The sequence below is a fragment of the Portunus trituberculatus genome, chromosome 42 (genome assembly GCF_017591435.1).
Source record: "Portunus trituberculatus isolate SZX2019 chromosome 42, ASM1759143v1, whole genome shotgun sequence".
NCBI lineage: Eukaryota > Metazoa > Arthropoda > Malacostraca > Decapoda > Portunidae > Portunus > Portunus trituberculatus.
In genome coordinates, this window is record NC_059296.1 from 12,556,938 (window position 1) to 12,578,617 (window position 21,680).

Below are 21,680 nucleotides of genomic sequence, written 5' to 3' on the forward strand. Positions count from 1 at the left end.
GATAAATTGTATAAGCATCTCTATACAAGAAGGGCAAAGGAAGCGAGGTATTCTGGGATAGGTTTGGTTACGTGAGAACACAACATGAGACGAACACTTTTGATGCGGAAATTGGGAGCCTTTAGACAAATTTGGTTCATTATACTTCACTTTGGGCACACACGACTACCTAGGGACCGCTTCCCTATATACACACCCTTTACTGGAGGACATAGTGTCTGTCCTCCCTTCTTCTTCCCTTCGGCTACTGTGCGACCTCAGCGCTTTAATTTACCTCCCCTCGTTTCCTTGGTACTTGTTTGTTTAGTTTGCATGTTGTCTGAAGATGTCGTGTGTGTGTGTGTGTGTGTGTGTGTGTGTGTGTGTGTGTGTGTGTGTGTGTGTGTGTGTGTGTGTGTGTGTGTGTGTGTGTGTGTGTGTGTGTGTGTGTGTGTGTGTGTGTGTGAGAGTGATGAGAGAGAGAGAGAGAGAGAGAGAGAGAGAGAGAGAGAGAGAGAGAGAGAGAGAGAGAGAGAGAGAGAGAGAGAGAGAGAGAGAGAGAGAGAGAGAGAGAGAGAGAGAGAGAGAGAGAGAGAGAGAGAGAGAGAGAGAGAGAGAGAGAGAGAGAGAGAGAGAGAGAGAGAGAGAGAGAGAGAGAGAGAGAGAGAGAGAGAGAGAGAGAGAGAGAGAGAGAGAGAGAGAGAGAGAGAGAGAGAGAGAGAGAGAGAGAGAGAGAGAGAGAGAGAGAGAGAGAGAGAGAGAGATTACACCTATCAAAAATCCCCTTCCTAAAATAACATATTACGACCGCGGCACAGCAAATTAATCACGAATACGTTATCCCCAATCGAGAAACCCAACTAGCGATGAGGGGGCGGTGCATACACACACGCCCACGCGCGCGCACACACACACACACACACACACACACACACACACACACACACACACACACACACACACACACACACACACACACACACACACACATCCACAACCCTTCCATATCAATTTAGACGCGGTTCTCACATCTACCACCCACAGCCCAAACGTCCCCGTCAGGTGAGTGGCCCAGTGCTTTTATTCTCTCACTCCAGCCGAGGTTTAATCCGCGATAACTGTAAATGAAACGGGAACACGAGGCGGCTGGGGACAAAGGCCGCGCACCACAACACAATAAGACGAGAAGGGATGCAAGGGGAGAGAGAGGGAGACAGCGTGCTAGAGATTACAAGGAGGAGTATACCCTTGTGTTGTCCCTCAATGTCTTGGCGAGAAGCTGGGAGGGACAGAGCGAGAGAGGTCGGCAGGCAGTGAGGAAATGATGGGTGATAAGAAAGGGTGAGGTGAGGAGGGGGTGATGACGGGTGATAGGACCTGGTGGAGGAGAAGGAAATGTGTGATAAGTGCGTGTTGGTGAGAGGGGAGGGGATGAATGGGTGAAGATGAAGGATGCAACAAGTGGTGGTTTTTTTGGGGAGGTGTAGTGGTTAGTGGCTAGTGATAAGAGAGATGACCGGGTGAGGGTGAGTGGTGCAACAGGTAGTGGTGAATGTTGAGGAAGGTGTGGTAGATGATAGCTGGTGATGAGACGTGGTAGGGAAAGTGACAGAACTCTAAACAAACTTCACGAAAGCAAACTCCTCCTACTAAGTTTCCTCCATGATAATCCCAACCATAGTAATCCTTCCCAATAGCACCTCTCGCCGACCAAAGCCAGCCAGTCTAACCTAACCTAACCTAACCTACCCTACTTTATGTACACGAGAGAAACTTTACCAGACCATCTTTCAGTATAAAAAGGTGGCGGAGAGGAGTCGCTATGGGCCCGAGGAACATAACCCACTAAAACCTCGAGAGCGTAGCTGGCACCCCTGATTCATTTACGAGCGCGGAGGTAATGAATGAGGAGCGACGCTGAGAGGCAGGACGAAGAGGAGAGCACGAGCTAGGGGGAGGGAGGCCGCCTGCCACTCACTGCCCGCGGAACAATGCACTGCCGCAGCTTCATTATCTGTATTGCTAGGCACACACGCATTGAGTTAACGACAGACCTGCCAACCGTGCTGAGACGCCGGGACCAAAATACCTTCTGAGCAACTCCTGCCTGCCGGGAAGTGGAGGTTCTCAAGCTAATTATCTGTAGGGTATCTCCGCCTGGTGGTGGTGGTGGTGGTGGTGGTGGTGGTGGTGGTGGTGGTGGTGGTGAAGACCTCTCCTATCTCACCCTGACCGTGATAGGTGATGAGAGAGAGAGAGAGAGAGAGAGAGAGAGAGAGAGAGAGAGAGAGAGAGAGAGAGAGAGAGAGAGAGAGAGAGAGAGAGAGAGAGAGAGAGAGAGAGAGAGAGAGAGAGAGAGAGAGAGAGAGAGAGAGATTTTCCACCAGACCCTCGAAAAAAAAACTAATCATTTCAGTAATTTCACCTAACTTGACAAATTTGACCAAAAACAACCTACACAACATTAATCAATCACAGAGGAAAAACATGCTCCAGTTGTTTGGAATAATAGATTCAATTAAATTTATCAGATTATTAGGAAAAAAAACATATAATGGCGAACTGATAAAAAGATAAAAGCTGGAGTGTGTGTGTGTGTGTGTGTGTGTGTGTGTGTGTGTGTGTGTGTGTGTGTGTGTGTGTGTGTGTGTGTGTGTGTGTGTGTGTGTGTGTGTGGAATAGCCGTTGACTTGGCTGGTGCTAAGGAAGACAGAGGAGGCAATAATGAGATGAGATGAGGTGGGACGAGAAGGGACGAGATGGGACGAGACGAGTGGAAGGAAACTGAAGAGACATTGAGAAAAGTGTGTACCGGTAAAATGGGAATGAGTTGGCTGGGATAAAGAAATAAACAGCTTACTTACTTACACACACACACACACACACACACACACACACACACACACACACACACACACACACACACACACACAACAATGGAAGTGACGTGTGGCATTGGGTAGCATCATTGTACATACTGATTTTTCACCTGTTCGCTACAAAACACATCGGCACCGCATCCGTCACTGCATTCTTATCAATTAAAGCGGTGGCTGTCAATTGTTCCTACCACCACAAAGCTGTATAAAGAGAAGGAAGAAGCTACAGTGAGTTTCCAAAATGGTTATGCGAGGGACTGATTCAATGTCACGCTTGAATTATTGTGTCACAGGAACCGAAGCGTTAATATTCCTGAGTCTCTTGGGTGATTGAAGATAAAGAGTTCTCAGATGTATGATTAAGAAACGAGTGGGGAGAGAGAGAGAGAGAGAGAGAGAGAGAGAGAGAGAGAGAGAGAGAGAGAGAGAGAGAGAGAGAGAGAGAGAGAGAGAGAGAGAGAGAGAGAGAGAGAGAGAGAGAGAGAGAGAGAGAGAGAGAGAGAGAGAGAGAGAGAGAGAGAGAGAGAGAGAGAGAGAGATTAGTGTCTGGAGGGAACTGAGAAAAATTAAACCCATATTCAAAAACACTTTTCTCTATTACCACACAACTGTTTTCAAAGGCCACAAAAATAATTAGCTGAGTTATAAAGGGTCTTTCTCCTCTTAATAGAGTAGAAATCTTGTTAACATGTCACTTAAACTACAGAAACATCCTTAAAAACCCGTGGCACTTCAACTAGAGCCCTTTGGAAATAGTGAAGGTGCGGAGCGGAAGTGTTTCAGAATATGGGACTTAGGGTGACGACCGAATAAGAGGACAGTCTCCCACACACCTTCCTCCTGTATCCTCTTACCTGGAAAACTACCTTCATAAAATTACTTTTGCACGGTACGGATCCCACACCTCATGAATTAAAGGTACTGTTTTATGAGTCACTAGCAGTTTATAAATCACATCATTACTTAACACTCTCACTGTTATATGGCACGTCTTTCATTAATCACTAACTATTCTGACACATTCCTTCTTGTTCTACCGCCACTTTCAAATATTACACTGGTTAGAAATTGCACAATCTATTCGTTTTCATCGTTTTTCATTCCTTGTAAGTGTAAAGTTTCATTCACAACTTTTAGTGGTGTGAAGTTTTTTTTTTTTTTATCTAAGAGAGGGACAACAAAAAGGAATAGAAAAAGGGCCCATTCAGTTGCTAGTTTCCTTACAGAACCAAAACAATTAGCCAAAGGACAGGGAGAAAGGGCTTGAAACCTCCCTCTTCAATGCAGTCAAGTCATAGGAAGTTAGAAATACAGACACAGACAGAGGGAAGTGTTGCATATTGGTGTGAAAAGGATTAATATTGTCTTCCTTTGACGCTGAAGAGGATAAAACATGCTCTAATGTCAAGGTACCTTATAGTACTTAACCCTTTATGTACATTGTCTCCACTACTGCACATATTTAATTAAGCAACTCTTCCTGATGTTCCTTCTACACATGCCCAACACCTGACCCACATACCATCCCCGCTGTCCGCCACTCATCATTCTTCCCACCGAATAATCTTGACAGAACACATCATTTCCCTCAATCCTTGTTACCCGTGACCGCCTCCCTTCTGTCTTCCACCTCCCAAGCCAAGCCACCGCAACCTTCCCCAACCTTCGCCCACCCAGGCTTACTTTAGTCCCTTTGTTTGCGAGTCTTTTCTCATGAATGTGTTAAGGTCCTTTTCATTTGATTTTTCTTATCTATTCATCATTTTTTTTTTCATAAGGGTAGACGGGCAAGACTGTTCATTGTCTTAAAAAATACAAAAGAATCAGTGGTTTAAGTCATGGGAAATTGAACCTGTTCATTTGTTTCGAATCTCGGTTGCCCGTGTGTGTGTGTGTGTGTGTGTGTGTGTGTGTGTGTGTGTGTGTGTGTGTGTGTGTGTGTGTGTGTGTGTGTGTGTGTGTGTGTGTGTGTGCATCCTTAAGGCCACACAATACCACTGGAAAGGAAGTTCTGGGAATGCATCTCTCTCTCTCTCTCTCTCTCTCTCTCTCTCTCTCTCTCTCTCTCTCTCTCTCTCTCTCTCTATGCCCGGACCTCTCATGAACAGGACGCTTTATAAAACCTCTCTTCGATCCCCTCGCCGGCATACAGCTTGGGCCGCCTTTTGCCTCCCCTGTACAATCACATCCTGTTAGCCAGTCCCTAACCTCCCACATCTCTCTCTCTCTCTCTCTCTCTCTCTCTCTCTCTCTCTCTCTCTCTCTCTCTCTCTCTCAGACACACCACTCGGCGCCAACTTGTCCTAAACACGTTCGATCTAAACTTTGCCCTCTGTTCACCAGCTTATCGGACTTTGCATGGAGTTGATTGTGCTGTTTTTCGCACCGATTTCATTTCTCGTCTCGAACACCACCACTACCACCACCACCACCACTACCACTACCACCACCACCACCACCACCACCACCACCACCACCACCACCACCACCACTGCTTCAGGCGCGTCCGTGACATGTGACGTTTATCAAGAGTATTGGAAGGTTCGATAGATTTTTTTGCGTTGTATGTCTATATGTGAAACGTATACACACATGCACAGATGTCTAAATGTTGCATACACAAAGCACTGGCCTCATATTCGCCCACACATGCTAACATACCGTACACACACATATACAAACATCATCATCATCACCAGCCTCTATGATACCAGTGCAGGACAAAGGGCAGGCTTCCCACCAACCTTCTCTATCTCAGTCAGGTGCCCGTCTATTGCAGGGCTTGCTATCTGTCCATCTCCTCCGTCTGTCCCGTCTCTTGCATACGAAAAGTTCCAGCAGTCATTTGGTGCAAGATTCAAGTCAGTCAGTAATGGTGAAGCGTCCCACGATGAACAGGACAAAGAAAAATATAAAAAAAAAATATGCAGTAATCAAGCGAAGCACGTGTAGATACAGGATAAGGAAGGGTTGGCCGCATCCTCTTCCACCCCTCATCTCCCTCTCACCTCCTCTTCATCTCACCCATGCTCTCTACAATCTACATTCAGCCTCCCATCGTCCACTTCTCAGCCATCTCAAATTGCTTTCAGCCTCCCCACCATGGCTCCCCATCCACCGCTCACCACTCGTTACCCCCTCTCCCTCCTCTCACTCTACCCTGCCCTTATACTCCATTCGTCGCTATTCCTGCGTGTCCCACTTCGCCCACCATGGATCTCCTCTTCTTCTCTCGGCCTGCCTCTCTTCCCTAATTCATGTTTCTCATTTCTTCGGAAACTTCCTCACTCGGTCTCCCTTCTTTGCCCCAGCGTCATTTTGCCGCAGGACATCTGATCACTCCGCCCCCTCCACCTGCAAGTATTCAGGTGACCCCAGGCCACTAGCGAGGAAGGTCACGTTACTCGCTTCATCCCCTTAAAGAGCAACAACAACAAATGCTAATATTCAGCACATAAAATAGTGAAAGTACAGGCCACTCCACTTAAAATTATTAATTCTCACGCAAAATTGCCGCTCAAGTCTGACTAAGAAGCTTCATGAACGCATTGCTTCCTGAAAAAATGAATTGAGATGCTCAGACCAAATCTCGGACAGTTCACAAGATAAAAGGCCAGACAATTACCAACTCTGGGGCGGCTACACGCCTCTCGAGGAATGACTTTTTTTTTTTTTTTTTTTTGCGTGGGGGGGGGAAATTTGGCCATGACGGCCATTGAGTTGGTGTGTCGCGCACCACACATGTACAGGGGAAACTCTGAGCTTCATCAGTATACTGGACTTGGGAGTGATAATGGGAAAGGAGAGCAAGCACTGCGCCTCTCTGAGAGCCGCTCAAGGACGTAAACTCAAGATTACTTATAAATGTTTTTACATTTCCATAACTTCAAACGCTGGAGAAGACTATTAGATCTTTCAGGAAACATTTTACCAATATAGAGTTGCCTGGCTCTGCTGTGAAGGAAGGGAGCGAGGGACAGTGTTGCCTTTGCTTAACTCAAAATTGCCCAGGTTACTTGCTGGTGACGGCGGCACCTACACCACCGCATCCGCCCTCACCCTCTCTATTGCTCATTTGTCACTGCCACTACTGACACTACAAACAAAACCTGCTCGCGTGAGAAGTTAGCAGCAGCAGCAGCAGCAGCAGCAGCAGTGTACACTTATACTATTGATTTCGCAGCCCTTGCAATGCCAACTAATGATGCCCGGGACGATACCCACTGCCGTTGGCCTGCCCCTGAGTGTCCTGCAGCAGAGGCAGACATTGAATCGTGGTGTATAGGTCACGTTGATGACTGTCTTCTCGTCTTTATACATTTTGTGATTGAACAGAAACTAGAGGCAGTGTTGTCAAGATGCATTACATTACGTCAACATCATCTATATTTCCTTACTTGTGACTAATGCACTAAGGCTGCTAAAGGTTTCATTGGTGAACGAACAGTTACTCTTACAATGTTATCGTGAGCAGAGGGATGAGAAGTACGTTGTGTGAAGCCTCACCTACGGGTTGGACTACATGAGCTATAGACGCTATCCGAGAGATTTTAGCTGATGGATGGCGAGTGGATGAATTCCTACTTATTACAGAGGTCGTCGTATTTATCATTTTTTTTTATTCGGAAGCGATGCCTTACCTGTGTTGGTGGGAATGGAAGGGAGTAGTTCTGTAGAGCTTCCTATTTTTCATCATTCATTGATCTAAGTATAACCAACAAACCATTTTGCAGTTATTGTCAACAATTAATTCTGCCAACGTATAATTAAACGTATCGAAAAAAATATATATTACTAAAAAACACATACAAAAAAAAAAACACTGTGAATCCAATTGTAAAAAAAATACACGATAGAAGCCCAGAAACCAATCACCGACTTTACATGCACTTCTTTAAAGCAACGAGCCTCCTCACATTCACACAGACCCTGTAATGACTGGTCTACCAATAAGAAGCGGTGCGTACTGTGGCGGAGAGTAGCGGCTGTTAGAGTGAACCTTACCATATGGGACCGTTTCGGCGAGGCGCACTAGTCATCGTTACCTCGCTGGCCCCTCCTGGCTGATAAATTCTTTTGCTCTCTACTCTCTGTGTGTGTGTGTGTGTGTGTGTGTGTGTGTGTGTGTGTGTGTGTGTGTGTGTGTGTGTGTGTGTGTGTGTGTGTGTGTGTGTGTGTGTGTGTGTGTGTGTGTATGGAGAAACAATTATAAAGGCATCTATTTCTTCCTTTGTTATCTTTTACCCTTTGCCGAGCCTCTCTCCCGTAAAAGAAAAGAATACGCGACTTTGAAGTGCACGGAACACGAAGAGGGGAAGAGCGCCGCTGCCTTCAGACGTTGCCTCCGTACAGTCCTCGTTGGGATTCTTGCCTTGAGAGAATGCGACGAAAAAAACAAAAATAAAGAAAAAAAATAATCGAGGCACTGTTCACTATTTCATTACACAGAATCACTTCTACCTGCGCCATAACCACCACTGCTACCTCTACGACTATTACTATCACTGCTACTATTATCACATGTCTCGAATAATCCACCTCTTTCGACTCATCTTTTCCTCCTTTCTCTTTTCTTTCCATCATCCAGCCTCCCTCTCTTCCTCCCAATTTTTCTACCCTCCCCCAGCAACGAGTAGGAGTAGGCAGTAGTCACCTGCCGCCCGGTGGAATACTCCAGGAGAGGTACTTACGGGGATGTAGACAGTGCTGCAGACTGAGTGATTCCCCGTGTCCTCTCTTCCCGGTTCCCTTTGTGGTCTCATTTATACAATTGAGCAGCTGCAGCCTGCCCTCTAAAGACAACTTCTACTACTTCCTACACTACACTACAACACCTTACACTTTTACACTCTCTTCAAATCAAAATTTAATAATGGCTTCACCACGCCCTGCCTCGGAGTCCCCCTCTGGGGAGGGGACCATAAATGTCCCCAGGTCGGACTGCCCTCTGCTGTCGACCTTGGGTGTCTTGACACTTCATCTAATACTTTCACTATCAATTTCTGCAACATTCGTGGCCTTCGTTCTAATTTTCAATCTGTGGAACACCACCTCTCCTCTACTAAACCTCATCTTCTCTTCCTAACTGAAACACAGTTGTCTGTGACTACTGACAGCAGCCCCTTTTCTGTTCCCTCCTACTTGCTCTATCCTCATTTTCAATCCAAAGCTGGATGTTGCGCATACGTGCGTAACGACACCACTTGCTCTCGTGCCCACAATCTTGAATCTTCAGAATTTTCTACCATCTGGCTAAGACTTCAATGTCACTCTCTAACTAAATTCATCTGTGCTGTATACCTCTCACCTAATTCCTCTGACTATGTAAAATTCTTTGACTATTTGACTTCCAAGGTGGAGCACATCTTATCTCACTTTCCTTTGCTGAGATCTCCATTTTAGGGATTTCAATGTTCACCACCAGCTTTGGCTTTCATCTTCTTTCACTGACCAACCTGGTGAACAAACCTTCAACTTTGCTATCCTTCATGACCTAGAGCAGCTAGTGCAGTTCCCTACCCGTATTCCTGACCGCCTTGGAGACACGCCCAACATTCTTGATCTTTTCCTAACCTCCAACCCTTCTGCTTACTCTGTTAAACTTTCCTCTCCGTTGGGCTCCTCCGACCACAATCTAATTTCCGTTACCAGTTCTATCACTCCAGTGCAGCCTCAGGACCCGCCTAAGCGGAGGTGCTTCTGGCATTTTAACTCTGCTAAGTGGGAGGAACTAAGGCAGTACTATTCTGATTTCCTTGGGATGATTATTGTTTTCATGTCAGAGATCCTTCTCTTTGTGCCGAGCGCATAACAGAGGTGATTATCTCTGGCATGGAGCTATACATTCCTCATACTTTCTCTAACCCTAAAGCTAAAAAGCCTTGGTTTAACTCTGCTTGTTCTCGTGCTGTCAATGATAGAGAGGCGGCTCACAAACGGTTCCGTAGCCATCCAACTGCTGAAACTCATGCCCTATATATTTCTGCCCGTAATCATGCCAAATCTATTCTCCAACTTACTAAAAACTCTTTCATCAATAGAAAATGTCAAAGTCTTTCCAATTCTAACTCCTCTCGAGATTTCTGGCATCTAGCCAATAATATCTCTAACAACTTTACTTCTTCGTCTTTCCCTCCTTTACTTCATCCAGATGGCTCTACAGCTGTCTCTTCTTTTCTAAAGCTGAACTCTTCGCTCAAACCTTTGCTACCAACTCAACTTTGGATGATTCTGGGCATATTCCTCCTACTCCTCCACCCTCTGACTACTTCATCCCTAAAATTAAAATTCTTTATAAAGACGTTTTCCTGGCCCTCTCTGGCCTTGATTCTCGGAAGGCTTACGGTCCGGATGGAGTCCCTCCTGTTGTTCTCAAAACTGTGCTTCCGAACTCGCTCACTGCCTGGTCAAACTCTTTCATCTGTGTCTCTACTTCTATTTATCCTTCTTGCTGGAAGTTTGCTCACATTCAACCTGTCCCTAAAAAGGTGACCACTCCAATCCTTCTAACTACCGCCCTATAGCTTTGATTTCCTGCCTTTCTAAAGCCTTTGAGTCTATCCTTAATAGGAAGATAATGAGGCATCTATCAGCTCACAACCTTCTCTCTGATTGCCAGTATGGTTTCCGTAAAGGCAGATCTACTGGTGATCTTCTTACTTTCCTAACTGAATCTTGGTCATCCTCTTTAGGGACTTCGGTGAAACCTTTGCTGTCGGCCTTGACATATCGAAAGCCTTCGATAGAGTCTGGCACAAATCTTTAATTTCTAAACTACCCTCCTACGGATTCTATCCTTCTCTCTGTACCTTCATCTCCAGTTTCCTTTCCGATCGTTCTATTGCTGCTGTAGTAGACGGTCACTGTTCTTCCCTAAAACTATCAACAGTGGTGTTCCACAGGGTTCTGTCCTATCACCCACTCTCTTTCTATTATTCATCAATGATCTCCTAAATCTGACTCAATGCCCTATCCACTCCTATGCTGATGATACCACCCTGCATTATTCAACAGCGTTCAACAGACGCCCAACCCAACAACAATTAAATGACTCAAGGCGAGATGCTATAGGACGCCTAACTTCTGATCTTTCACTTGTTTCTGATTGGGGCAGAGAAAACCTGGTTTTGTTCAATGCCTCAAAACTCAATTTCTACAACTATCTACTCGACATAACCTTCCAGACAACTATCCTCTCTTCTTCAATAACACTCAACTTCCCTCTCCTCTACATTAAACACACTCGGTCTATCCTTCACTAAAAATCTAAACTGGAAATTTCACATCTCTACTCTTGCTAAATCAGCTTCCAAGAAGTTAGGTGTCCTATGGCGTCTTCGTCCATTTTTCTCCCTCCCAGCTGCTTGCTCTGTACAAGGGCCTTATCCGCCCGTGTATGGAGTATGGCTCTCATGTCTGGGGATCCACACACAGCTTTACTAAACAAGGTGGAATCTAAAGCTTTTCGTCTTATCAACTCTTCTCCTCTAACTGACTGTCTTGATTCTTTAAGTCACCGCCGCAATGTTGCATCTTTATCTGTCTTCTACCGCTGTTTTCATGCTGTCTGCTCTTCTGAACTTGCTAACTGCATGCCTTCCCCTCCTGCGGCCTCGCTGCACAAGACTCTCTACTTCTTCTCATCCCTATTCTGTCCATCTTCCTAATGCAAGAGTTAACCAGTATCTTCACTCCTTCATTCCCTACACTGGTAAACTCTGGAACTCTCTACCTGTGTCTGTATTTCCACCTGCCTATGACTTAAACTCTTTCAAAAGAGGAGTGTCAAGACACCTCTTACGTTAACTGGACCCTCCTTTTAGATTTTTTTGTTTTTTCTCTACTTTCCTCTTAACAGGGCCTGGCAACCAGCGGGATTTTTTTTTTCACTTTGTTTTCCCTTGGCCAGTGCCCTTGTAATGTAAAAAAAAAAAAAAAAAAAAACGAAGTCTAGCAAAACAATCTCCCTGATCTCATTTCGCGCTTACAACTTCGCATATTTCCACTCTTCTGCTTATTTTTCTTTTTCTTTTTATTCACCTAACTTAACAATATTTAGGATTAGCATTTCTCCCTCCCTCTTTCCTCTCCTTCTCCGTGCCTCTCTTCCCCACACCCCCTTCATACATACACACACAATTTTGTTCCACTGGTTACAATGACACACAAACAGCAACACTCAAGAACACCACATACAAACACATACACTGTGAACTATAGCCTTTTACAACCTCCTGTTCACATATCCCACCATACATCAAAGTATCTCTCGCTTCATTACCTCTCCTATACACTACCGCTCCCCTGAAACTCTCGTCTTCGGCTGCCTCGACTCCTTAGGTTCAAGTCTCCCGTGTTCAAAGCGCCTGAGGACTCCCGTGCAAGGATGCCAAAAAAGATTGTCGATTATTACGAAAGTTCAACGGGCGGAGGGGAGGCAGGGCGAGAGCTTGGAGGGGTAGAGGGAGGTTGGCAGAGATGGAGGACTAAGGGAATGGGGAAGGGGAGGATGCGAGAAAATAATTACGGTAGAGAGGATATGGAAAGGATGATTGAAAAAAGAGGAGGAGATTCACGAAAGAGAGAGGAGAGAGAGAGGACAGAGAGAGAGAGAGAGAGAGAGAGAGAGAGAGAGAGAGAGAGAGAGAGAGAGAGAGAGAGAGAGAGAGAGAGAGAGAGAGAGAGAGAGAGAGAGAGAGAGAGAGAGAGAGAGAGAGAGAGAGAGAGAGAGAGAGAGAGAGAGAGAGAGAGAGAGAGAGAGAGAGAGAGAGAGAGAGAGAGAGAGAGAGAGAGAGAGAGAGAGAGAGAATATATAAAGGCAAGAAATAATAACAACACGTAAATTTACAGGTTAATAAGCGTAATAGTGTTGGTTATAAGACTCAGCCATATATTAGGCGCTTACTTCCCATCGTTAGCGGCGCCGTAAATCTGGTCAGGTGAACCAAATTAGTGATACACAATAAATGGTGAAGATTAACGGCCTGGGAAATTATCTGTACCTAAGCTGCGTGTGGGGCTAAAGGGGTTAATTAAGAACACACACACACACACACACACACACACACACACACACACACACACACACACACACACACACACACACACACACACACCTGAGATATAGACACGCACATTATTTCTTTCGTCTAAAAACTTTGCGGTGTGTCTGTCTCCTTAACATTCCCCACCTCCAGTCTGGCGAGTTTATGGCGATTCCACATTAAGGACACAAGAGGCAGAGGAACATTGTACCGGTGGGTGTGACGCTATCCCCTGCCCGCCTCCTGTTGCCTCACACATGGCAGGTGAGAAACGACAGCACCTTTGCAAACAAGTGCGCTCTGGTCTGCAAACAAGGGAAACTTTCTTCAACTTTTTCTTGCCCTGACGAGCGTCCAGTCATGTGTGGGGCAGTTAGCACGATTTTTCTCCTTTGTCCTGTAACGGGGCGGCACTAACGGGGAGCTATGACCCAGTGCCGCCCAGTGCCGCGTGCCAGGGAGCAGCGAGGACGATGGTCACATGCTTGCCACTCTGCCTCACGTTTTATTAATTTTACTACAATACTTCACCACTGCATTCAGTCCTTCGCACTCAGAGATGCTAAGGAAATAGGTTGAATGCACCAGACCACGACTCTGACTTGACGGGATATGTAAAGTTTAGCATCCCACCACGTCGCCTTCAGTTATTTCATGATAACACGCAAGAACAAATTCATCTCTTTCCACTGGCAGCTTCTTGGCACTTCATGGTATGCTGGTCAATACATGTACAGCTGCCATGAGTTAAGGAGTTCCGTTATACTTAAAATCTCGTGGAAAATAAAAGAATGAGTGACACAACTCTACTTGTCACAGCATATAGACGAAGCTCAGTACGGACGCAATATCTTCACACTGTAATGTTCCCAGGCGTGAAAATTTTCGGTGTTTGTCATCACCACGCAACTGTTGATATTCGTGTGATCATTATAAACATTTACATGACTATACACGGCCTAATACAACGCTCTGCTGCTAATGACCACCTATTGTGCCGTTGGAAACAAAAAAAATCACGTTCAGCCAAACCTCCACACATACTGATTGAACATATAACGTCATAAATCACTCTCTTGAAGGAATGAAAAGTGTAATCACAGAGCAAGCTATAGTAATAATAGCAATAGTAACAGCAGTAGCAGTAGCAATACCAGTAGCAGTAACAGTAACAGCAGTAATAGTAATAGGAATCCTAGTAGCAGAAACAAGGAACAGGAGCAACACATTCGATCACATGCATACGAGGGAACCACTACAATCAAAACGCCCTACGCCTCCCAGCACAACCAAGCCCTTCACGCAATCCAACTTCAGCCCACGACACGTTCTTTACTACTATAGCACTGGTACTTACCTTGCAATAGTTACCCCATCTCAAACTGCGAGGAGAAAGTACAGGGGTTATTGAGAGAGAGAGAGAGAGAGAGAGAGAGAGAGAGAGAGAGAGAGAGAGAGAGAGAGAGAGAGAGAAAGAGAGAAAGAAAGAGAGAGAGAGTCACAAGAAAAGGATAGTTTTCTCACACAATAGCAATACCGCAAGTAAAATTCCATTAATGTTTCCTTTAAATGAAGAAGAAAATAAAGAAAATAAGTAAGAGGAAAAAAAATTAATAGCAAGTGGATTTTTATTTCCCTGGAGATCGTAAGACTCCTGCTAAGATGGAACTGAATTTGTAAGAAGAGGTCTCAACACACACACACACACACACACACACACACACACACACACACACACACACACTGAGATAGTTCGGTGACGTGACTGACATGTAGGAAAGAGTGAGGAGGACTGACCTGAGTGAGAGAGGAAGGAAACAGGATAAGCATGAGAATAAGAAGAGAATGAAAGCAGATTTGATGACCGAATGAGAGAAAGACAAAGTGAATGATGGGAGAGCTGAGGCGAAGGGACACACACACACACACACACACACACACACACACACACACACACACACACACACACACACACACACACACACACACAGAGAGAGAGAGAGAGAGAGAGAGAGAGAGAGAGAGAGAGAGAGAGAGAGAGAGAGAGAGAGAGAGAGAGAGAGAGAGATAACTAACATGAAAATAGCATTGTCGGATCACCACGTGTTTCATTCAGTTCAAAACGCGTGTTGTGCCCAGGTGTTGTAAGGTGTGCACGTTCTGGCAGCGTTCCTAACTCCTCCTCATTCAGAGCATTTAGTAGTGACCAGTATGATATAAAGGCTAAATTAATGTTAAAGTCATCTGATTACCTACCTATATTTCTTTCTTTTTTTTTTTCTTTCTTTTTTTTTTTTTTTTTTTGCATTTCTTGTTCCAAACTCTTCCTCATCCACAACATTCAGTGACAAGCATGATAGACAAATTAATGTTAAAGTCACCTGATTACCAACTTGTATATATATTTTCCTTTTTTTTTCTTTTCTTTTTTTTTTTTGTATTACTAAGTTCCAACCTCCACATCCACAACATTCAGCCGTAACGAGCATGATATAGAAAATTAAATTAATGTTAAGGTTACCTCATCATCTACTTATACATTTTTTCTCATGATTTTTAATGTATTTTGTATTACTATTTTTTGTTTTTAGCGAATAGGAAAATTCAGATATAAAGCAGAGATGTTACGATTTCTCCTACTGGCGGCAAACTACTTAAAAAGTCAATCAGTTGATGAATGCATGGTTTGGTTACTGCAAGGGTACGGATCTTGATGTAGCTCGTGTTGGAATTGAAAACATATCATATAAACTAGTACACTTTAATAGTTTTGTCTTTCTATCTTCATTACCTTCCTTTCCTTAATGCTTTTAATAGCTTCTTCTTCGACTTGTATTAATTCCACAAGCAGAACAAAGGCAACGGCAAGGAGCATTAAGCCAGTTACCACACCACTGGCTTGGGGCGTCTTAACGGTGATCTGGAGAACAAAAGATCGAGACAAAGCCCAAACTGTCTCCCTGAGTTCGTACGCCTCGCCATTAGAATAAATTTAACTTGTGTAGTACAGGAGTTTGGATTTGTGTCTGTCTGCCTACTGTGCAACACGTCTAGCCTGTCTTGGGACACACCTGGCAACCCTCCCTGGTAGATAAATGGCAGGTGGTAACGAGGAGGCAGGACGTAAGAGGATTAACTATTTTTGCCAAGTTGTCACGCAAAGGTCACTGCCTCTCCTCTCACCAGCGACCCATTTCTCTCCCGCATCCCTTCAGCCTCCCTCACTCTCACTGCGTCACTCCTGTCGTCCTCCATCACTCAAAATCATTATCCGAGCACCAATCGAATTGAATGATTTAAAATAGATACTCCATCGAGAAGCAGATTTTCTTGTATGTTTTGAAAGAAAACGAGCACAATTTTCAAAGGGAGACATTTGAATTAGTAAAGCGACTCGAACTTATCCTACTTAGTTACGGAATTACATTAGCATCAATCTCTAATAGTCTAATGCTAACTTAACTGCATTCACTCTTCTACTTATAGTTGATGGAAAAAAAAATTGCCTACTGAAAAATAAAAAAAATCCATCATCGAAGCAGCAACTCCACTTTTTAACGCCACGGCACTCTCTTCTGTATCCAATCCATGCATCCAGTGACCAGTAAGGTAGTCAAGGCTCCCGGGTTGCCCAAGCTCACGCTCCTCAGGCTCCCCACCGATGTGACCAAGAGGGAGACAGGCAATTAGGGTGTCGTTCGTGGCTTCGTGCTCAAGACAGCGGCGCTACTCTTGTGTAACCATCAGTTCGACTCGTGTCAGTGGAGTATCTCTAGTATAATTCCTCTCATACCTGGACAAAGCGACTCTCTTTACCACGGCAAAGTGTTCCGTTTAAAAGGCTAGTGATCATGAAGAAATTAACTTTCCTAAAACAAACTGATGATAACGAGTACACAAGTTCAAAACAAACAAAAACAAAAAATACGTGCATATCATAAAACAATTATTTCACGTGCAAAATTCTACGGCATTTCGTTCAGACCAGTGGAAAAACGAATCGACCGTTCTCCCAGAGGATTTTTAGAGAATATTAAAATGCACCTGATGTTTCTCGCGGTAACGTTTTGGGGGATATTTCCTTAAAAAGCCCATTAACTGCCACATTTGCATACATTACCATAAGAGTTGGGTCAATAGAGAGCACGCCACGTCCCGCTCTCCACCATAACCGTGACTCTGGAGAAAGGAGGATGGCGTTGGTGGACACACACACACACACACACACACACACACACACACACACACACACACACACACACACACACATAGAGACATATATATATATATATATATATAGAGAGAGAGAGAGAGAGAGAGAGAGAGAGAGAGAGAGAGAGAGAGAGAGAGAGAGAGAGAGAGAGAGAATCCCTTTTCTTTTTATGTTCGCAGGCTATAATTTCTACACAGCATTTCCTTTAGTTTCGTGAACACATCATTCTCATCTAAAGCTGATTCTGATTATTCATTACGAAAGTTACTGATACTCTCTCTCTCTCTCTCTCTCTCTCTCTCTCTCTCTCTCTCTCTCTACATCCTCGTCTCGTCGTCTGTCCGCCTAATGAGTCGCTAAGAGGGGTAAGAGCGGCGCCCCAGGCTGCTGCTCCACAAAGGACACATAGCAGGTCAAATTGTTCGTAACTGCTTAATCTCCATCTGAGCCACGCGCGGCAAAAAAAAAAAAAAAAAAAAAAAAAAAAAAAGTTACGCAGAATGAGTTCTTTGAAAAGACTATAAGGAGTGTGGATTATAATAAGTATGATTTTAGGACACTAATACTGTTTCTAGATACGTATATCTAACCGCAAGATAGGACCATGAAAGGTAAATAAACAATAGGTATACTAATAATGAACAGCAAAAAAACATGATGCATTATGATTCAGTCGTAATTCCTGCATCAGTCAAGAGTTGTAGCACTGCCAGTGTTTCTCATTTTAAAACGAGCAAATAAACAGCCCAAGAAGGCTGCTTATGTTGTGATCTTGCAAATATTTGTAAGAAATTGCCAAGCCCTTTCACGCCTTCAGAGTGAAAGTTATATTCTTTATGCGAAAATTTTTGGCGTGGCAGACACAGACTCCTTTATTAATGTTCCTCTTGAGATTCATGGAACATTGTGCGTGGAAAGATATGAAATATTACGCCCAACACAATCCATCGAATCCATCAGGACCTCTTTATGGTGATGAGTGTTAAAGTGCGGGAGAGCCGTTTTACCGTCACACTGCACCGCTGCGATCAGTCATGGTGGGAATAAACCTGCACCTGGTTTTATTACCGAGCCTCAATTAAAAGTCACAACAGATTCCACACTCGAACAGCGTCCCACAGAAATGCAGACACCTTCACGCTCATGACGGCACCACTGAGACCTCTGTCTGTGTCCCTCCTCCCGTGTACTGATGTCCTACAGCAGGGGGCACTGCCATACTTGGCTCTACTCATTCACTTTCAACGTTTTACGGAAACAGTTTCGCCACAGGAGACGGGCAAGGCCTGCTTCTTTCCTATTTGTTTTTACCATTAAATATCTTCTGAATGCCATTGCGTTCACCGTTTCTTCGCCTGTGTCCTAAAATAACACCACAGGGGAGTCGGTAGTTCGAATAAGGACTCACTTTTTCTGTTGAAAGGCCTGAAACATTATCACATCTAATTCGAACCCAGCAACCCTGGGGTGCCGCCACACCACTACAGGTGACTCCCCGGGGCAGATGCCTTCGTTTTACAAAACAAGAATTGCTCATTAATTTCCTTGGCTGCCAGCTCAGCGTCCACCAGCCAGCCACCTCCACCATCCTAACCACTGTCATAGATGCCACTTGGATGCAGAGCACCCCTTTGCTCCTCCGCGTTCAGCAATAATTGAGTCTTGAAGCATTTACATATATATGGGGTAATGTATTTACCAGATCCCTCCTCCTCCTCCTCCTCTCCCTCCTACATTTCTCCGCCTTTCACAAATGAGTCTTTTACCCTTCTCCTGTGTAATAGGATCACCAATTACATCCCCCTCACTCCCCTTCCTTCTCCCACAGGTTCGCAGAGCCGGAGTGACGCTTTTGGTGGTGGCGCTGGTGGTGGTGGCCCTCGTGTCCTCCGTTTCGGCTCAGCTCAACTTTTCCCCCGGCTGGGGCAAGAGAGCGGCTGCAGCCAGCGGCAACAATGGTGGCGTGGGAGAGGCAGTGTCCGGTCTCCATCCCTCCGTTGTGGGCGCCCCGGGAGGCGTGGTACCCCCTGGATCCTCCTCCTCCTCCGGGGACTCCTGTGGCCCTATCCCTGTCTCAGCTGTCATGCACATCTACCGACTTATCAGGGTGAGTCACACAAGCACATCACACTCTATAACTTTAACACAAAAACGGAAGAGTGTAAACAAAACAAAAAATGTTGTTATTTATAACACCTATAGAGTAAGATATTTAACGAAGATAATCAAGGGTAGAAGCTTTTAAAGCAAATCCTAGATACGATTATCAAAGTAATCAGTCTAATCAAATTTACTCTAAACAAATATTAGAAACATTTCACAACACACGTCGCTTGACCACGCTAACTAAGCCTGTTTCCCCACCGCCCGCAGAGCGAGGCTGTGAGGTTGGTGCAGTGTCAGGATGAAGAGTACCTGGGCTGAGTCGTTCCTTCCCCCGCCACAGTCAAGCTTGCGCACCCAGTAGATGTTTTCTTCCGCCGCAGTACTTCCCGCGTACGACCAAGAGTTCTAGTTTATGGCTGCCTCGCACCTATCTGAGGTTTCCGACACTACCTGAGCTACCCCACGGAAACCTCGAGCTATTTATATGAAAAGTTCTTCTTAAAAAATTACTTGAGGGCTGGATGATTTGGGTAGGAATCTTTGCATTTGATTAAATTCCTCCAAGTCAACTGTGTTTCTATGACCACAATGTGCTGTGCTGGGTGCCACGTGACGCCGCCAGCAACTCGGCGGCACGCTGCTGTGTTGTGACGGCGACAAGTGGAAAATATCAATATTGATGCAACATTTCAGGCGGACTCCATTAGTGTACTGCCTCTGCTCTTGGCGCTATCTGTAATGAGCCTCCCCACATAAGGGATACTGTTTCACATGCACTAGTAATTAAAGCGTGCAGGCAAAAGCTGTTTGTCTGTCTCATCAGTTTCCCTTTGATCATGCAGTGACACTCAAGATTGGTCTGTAACAAGAAACGCTACAGTTCAATGTGAGATTGCAACTAATATTAACTCATGTCTGATCTAAAAACTTGCACTTATTATACATTTTTGTAAATTACACCACATACTATCTCCAGCAACACTACACTACACTTCACAACACAATGACAAAAGATCTTGTTACGACCTGTCCTTCCAAGCACTCCACGCACTCCCCTCAGACTCAGCTGCCCACCTCTGTGCAAACTGCTCTCCAAACAAGATGATGAGAGAGAGAGAGAGAGAGAGAGAGAGAGAGAGAGAGAGAGAGAGAGAGAGAGAGAGAGAATAGCTAACTAGTAATGGTTAATATGTTTGCATACTTGCCATCTACTACTTTCATACATACATTCTCTCTCTCTCTCTCTCTCTCTCTCTCTCTCTCTCTCTCTCTCTCATCATCTTGTTTGGAGAGCAGTTTGCACAGAAGTGGACAGCTGAGTCTGAGGGGAGTGCATGGAGTGCTTGGAAGGATCTTTTGTCATTGTGTTGTGAAGTGTAGTGTAGTATAGTTGTAGTCTCTCTCTCTCTCTCTCTCTCTCTCTCTCTCTCTCTCTCTCTCTCTCTCTCTCTCTCTCTCTCTCTCTCCCATCAAGAAATTTCCACAAAGGTGAGATGTCATACGCTGTCCAAGGTTTCCATGTTCAATGCCAAGTCGCTGATGGGCTTTCAATGGTCCGTGGCTGAGTCATAGTAGCTATAGTCGCCTGCAGGCTGCAAGCTTCACGCTGGAACGCCTGATATACAAGTGAAGACCACTGTTCGGGGAGATACTCACTATCGACAGTATGTGGACAGGGAGACTCTTATCTTCCCGGTAGGTGTCTTTTTAATGCACTAGAACAATTCTACAATACTTCCAGGTGACCGTTCACTATTTTGTTTGCGGGCAGGTGGTTAAGATCCTTGTGATAGGAACAAGCAGCTTCTTGGCATAGCATTACAACTGACGGACACTAGCTATTCACAAGTTAATTGGTCCCAGCTTTCTCTCTCTCTCTCTCTCTCTCTCTCTCTCTCTCTCTCTCTCTCTCTCTCTCTCTCTCTCACTGGCGTCAGGTCTCATTAGATAACCCGTAGCAAAGGTAAGTGTGTCTTGGCAGACTCAAGTAAAATAATCAAAAAATTTATCCTATCAAAAAAACTATCCTATCAAAAAACTATCCTGTCAAAAAAAACTATCCTATCAAAAAAACTATCCTATCAAAAAAAACTATCCTATCAAAAAAACTATCCTGTCAAAAAAAACTATCCTATCAAAAAAACTATCCTGTCAAAAAACTATCCAAAAAACTATCCTATCAAAAAACTATCCTGTCAAAAACTATCCTATCACGAGGAATGATGTCACACCTTGACCTTTCCTATTCCTCCTTTACTAATCAAAACATCCCTTCTGCTTTTTCCCGCCTGTCAACCGGTCACTTATTGTGATACAAGTTTACCTGTGTGGCTCCTTGCTGTAAGCTAGCAGATGCTCTACGTGAGTGACGCAACACTGGTCCTATGTTTTGGTAAATACCTCAAATGAGGCTTTCAATCTCTCTGGACATAACTACTCTCATTTTCTTTTTTTATGCAA

The 21,680-nt window shown here is 44.7% G+C and overlaps 1 protein-coding gene across 1 annotated transcript in view; it reads left to right on the forward strand.

Moving 5' to 3' along the window:
• Nucleotides 1–19,789, forward strand: part of LOC123517512 (red pigment-concentrating prohormone) — a 21,358-nt gene extending 1,569 nt beyond the window's left edge. The window contains exons 2-3 of the mRNA XM_045277645.1: nucleotides 18,943–19,221; nucleotides 19,488–19,789. Of these exons, the coding sequence (XP_045133580.1) occupies nucleotides 18,943–19,221; nucleotides 19,488–19,538 (330 nt within the window). The 3' untranslated portion in view covers nucleotides 19,539–19,789. The remainder of the gene's footprint in view (nucleotides 1–18,942; nucleotides 19,222–19,487) is intronic.
• Nucleotides 19,790–21,680: the final 1,891 nt, after the last annotated feature.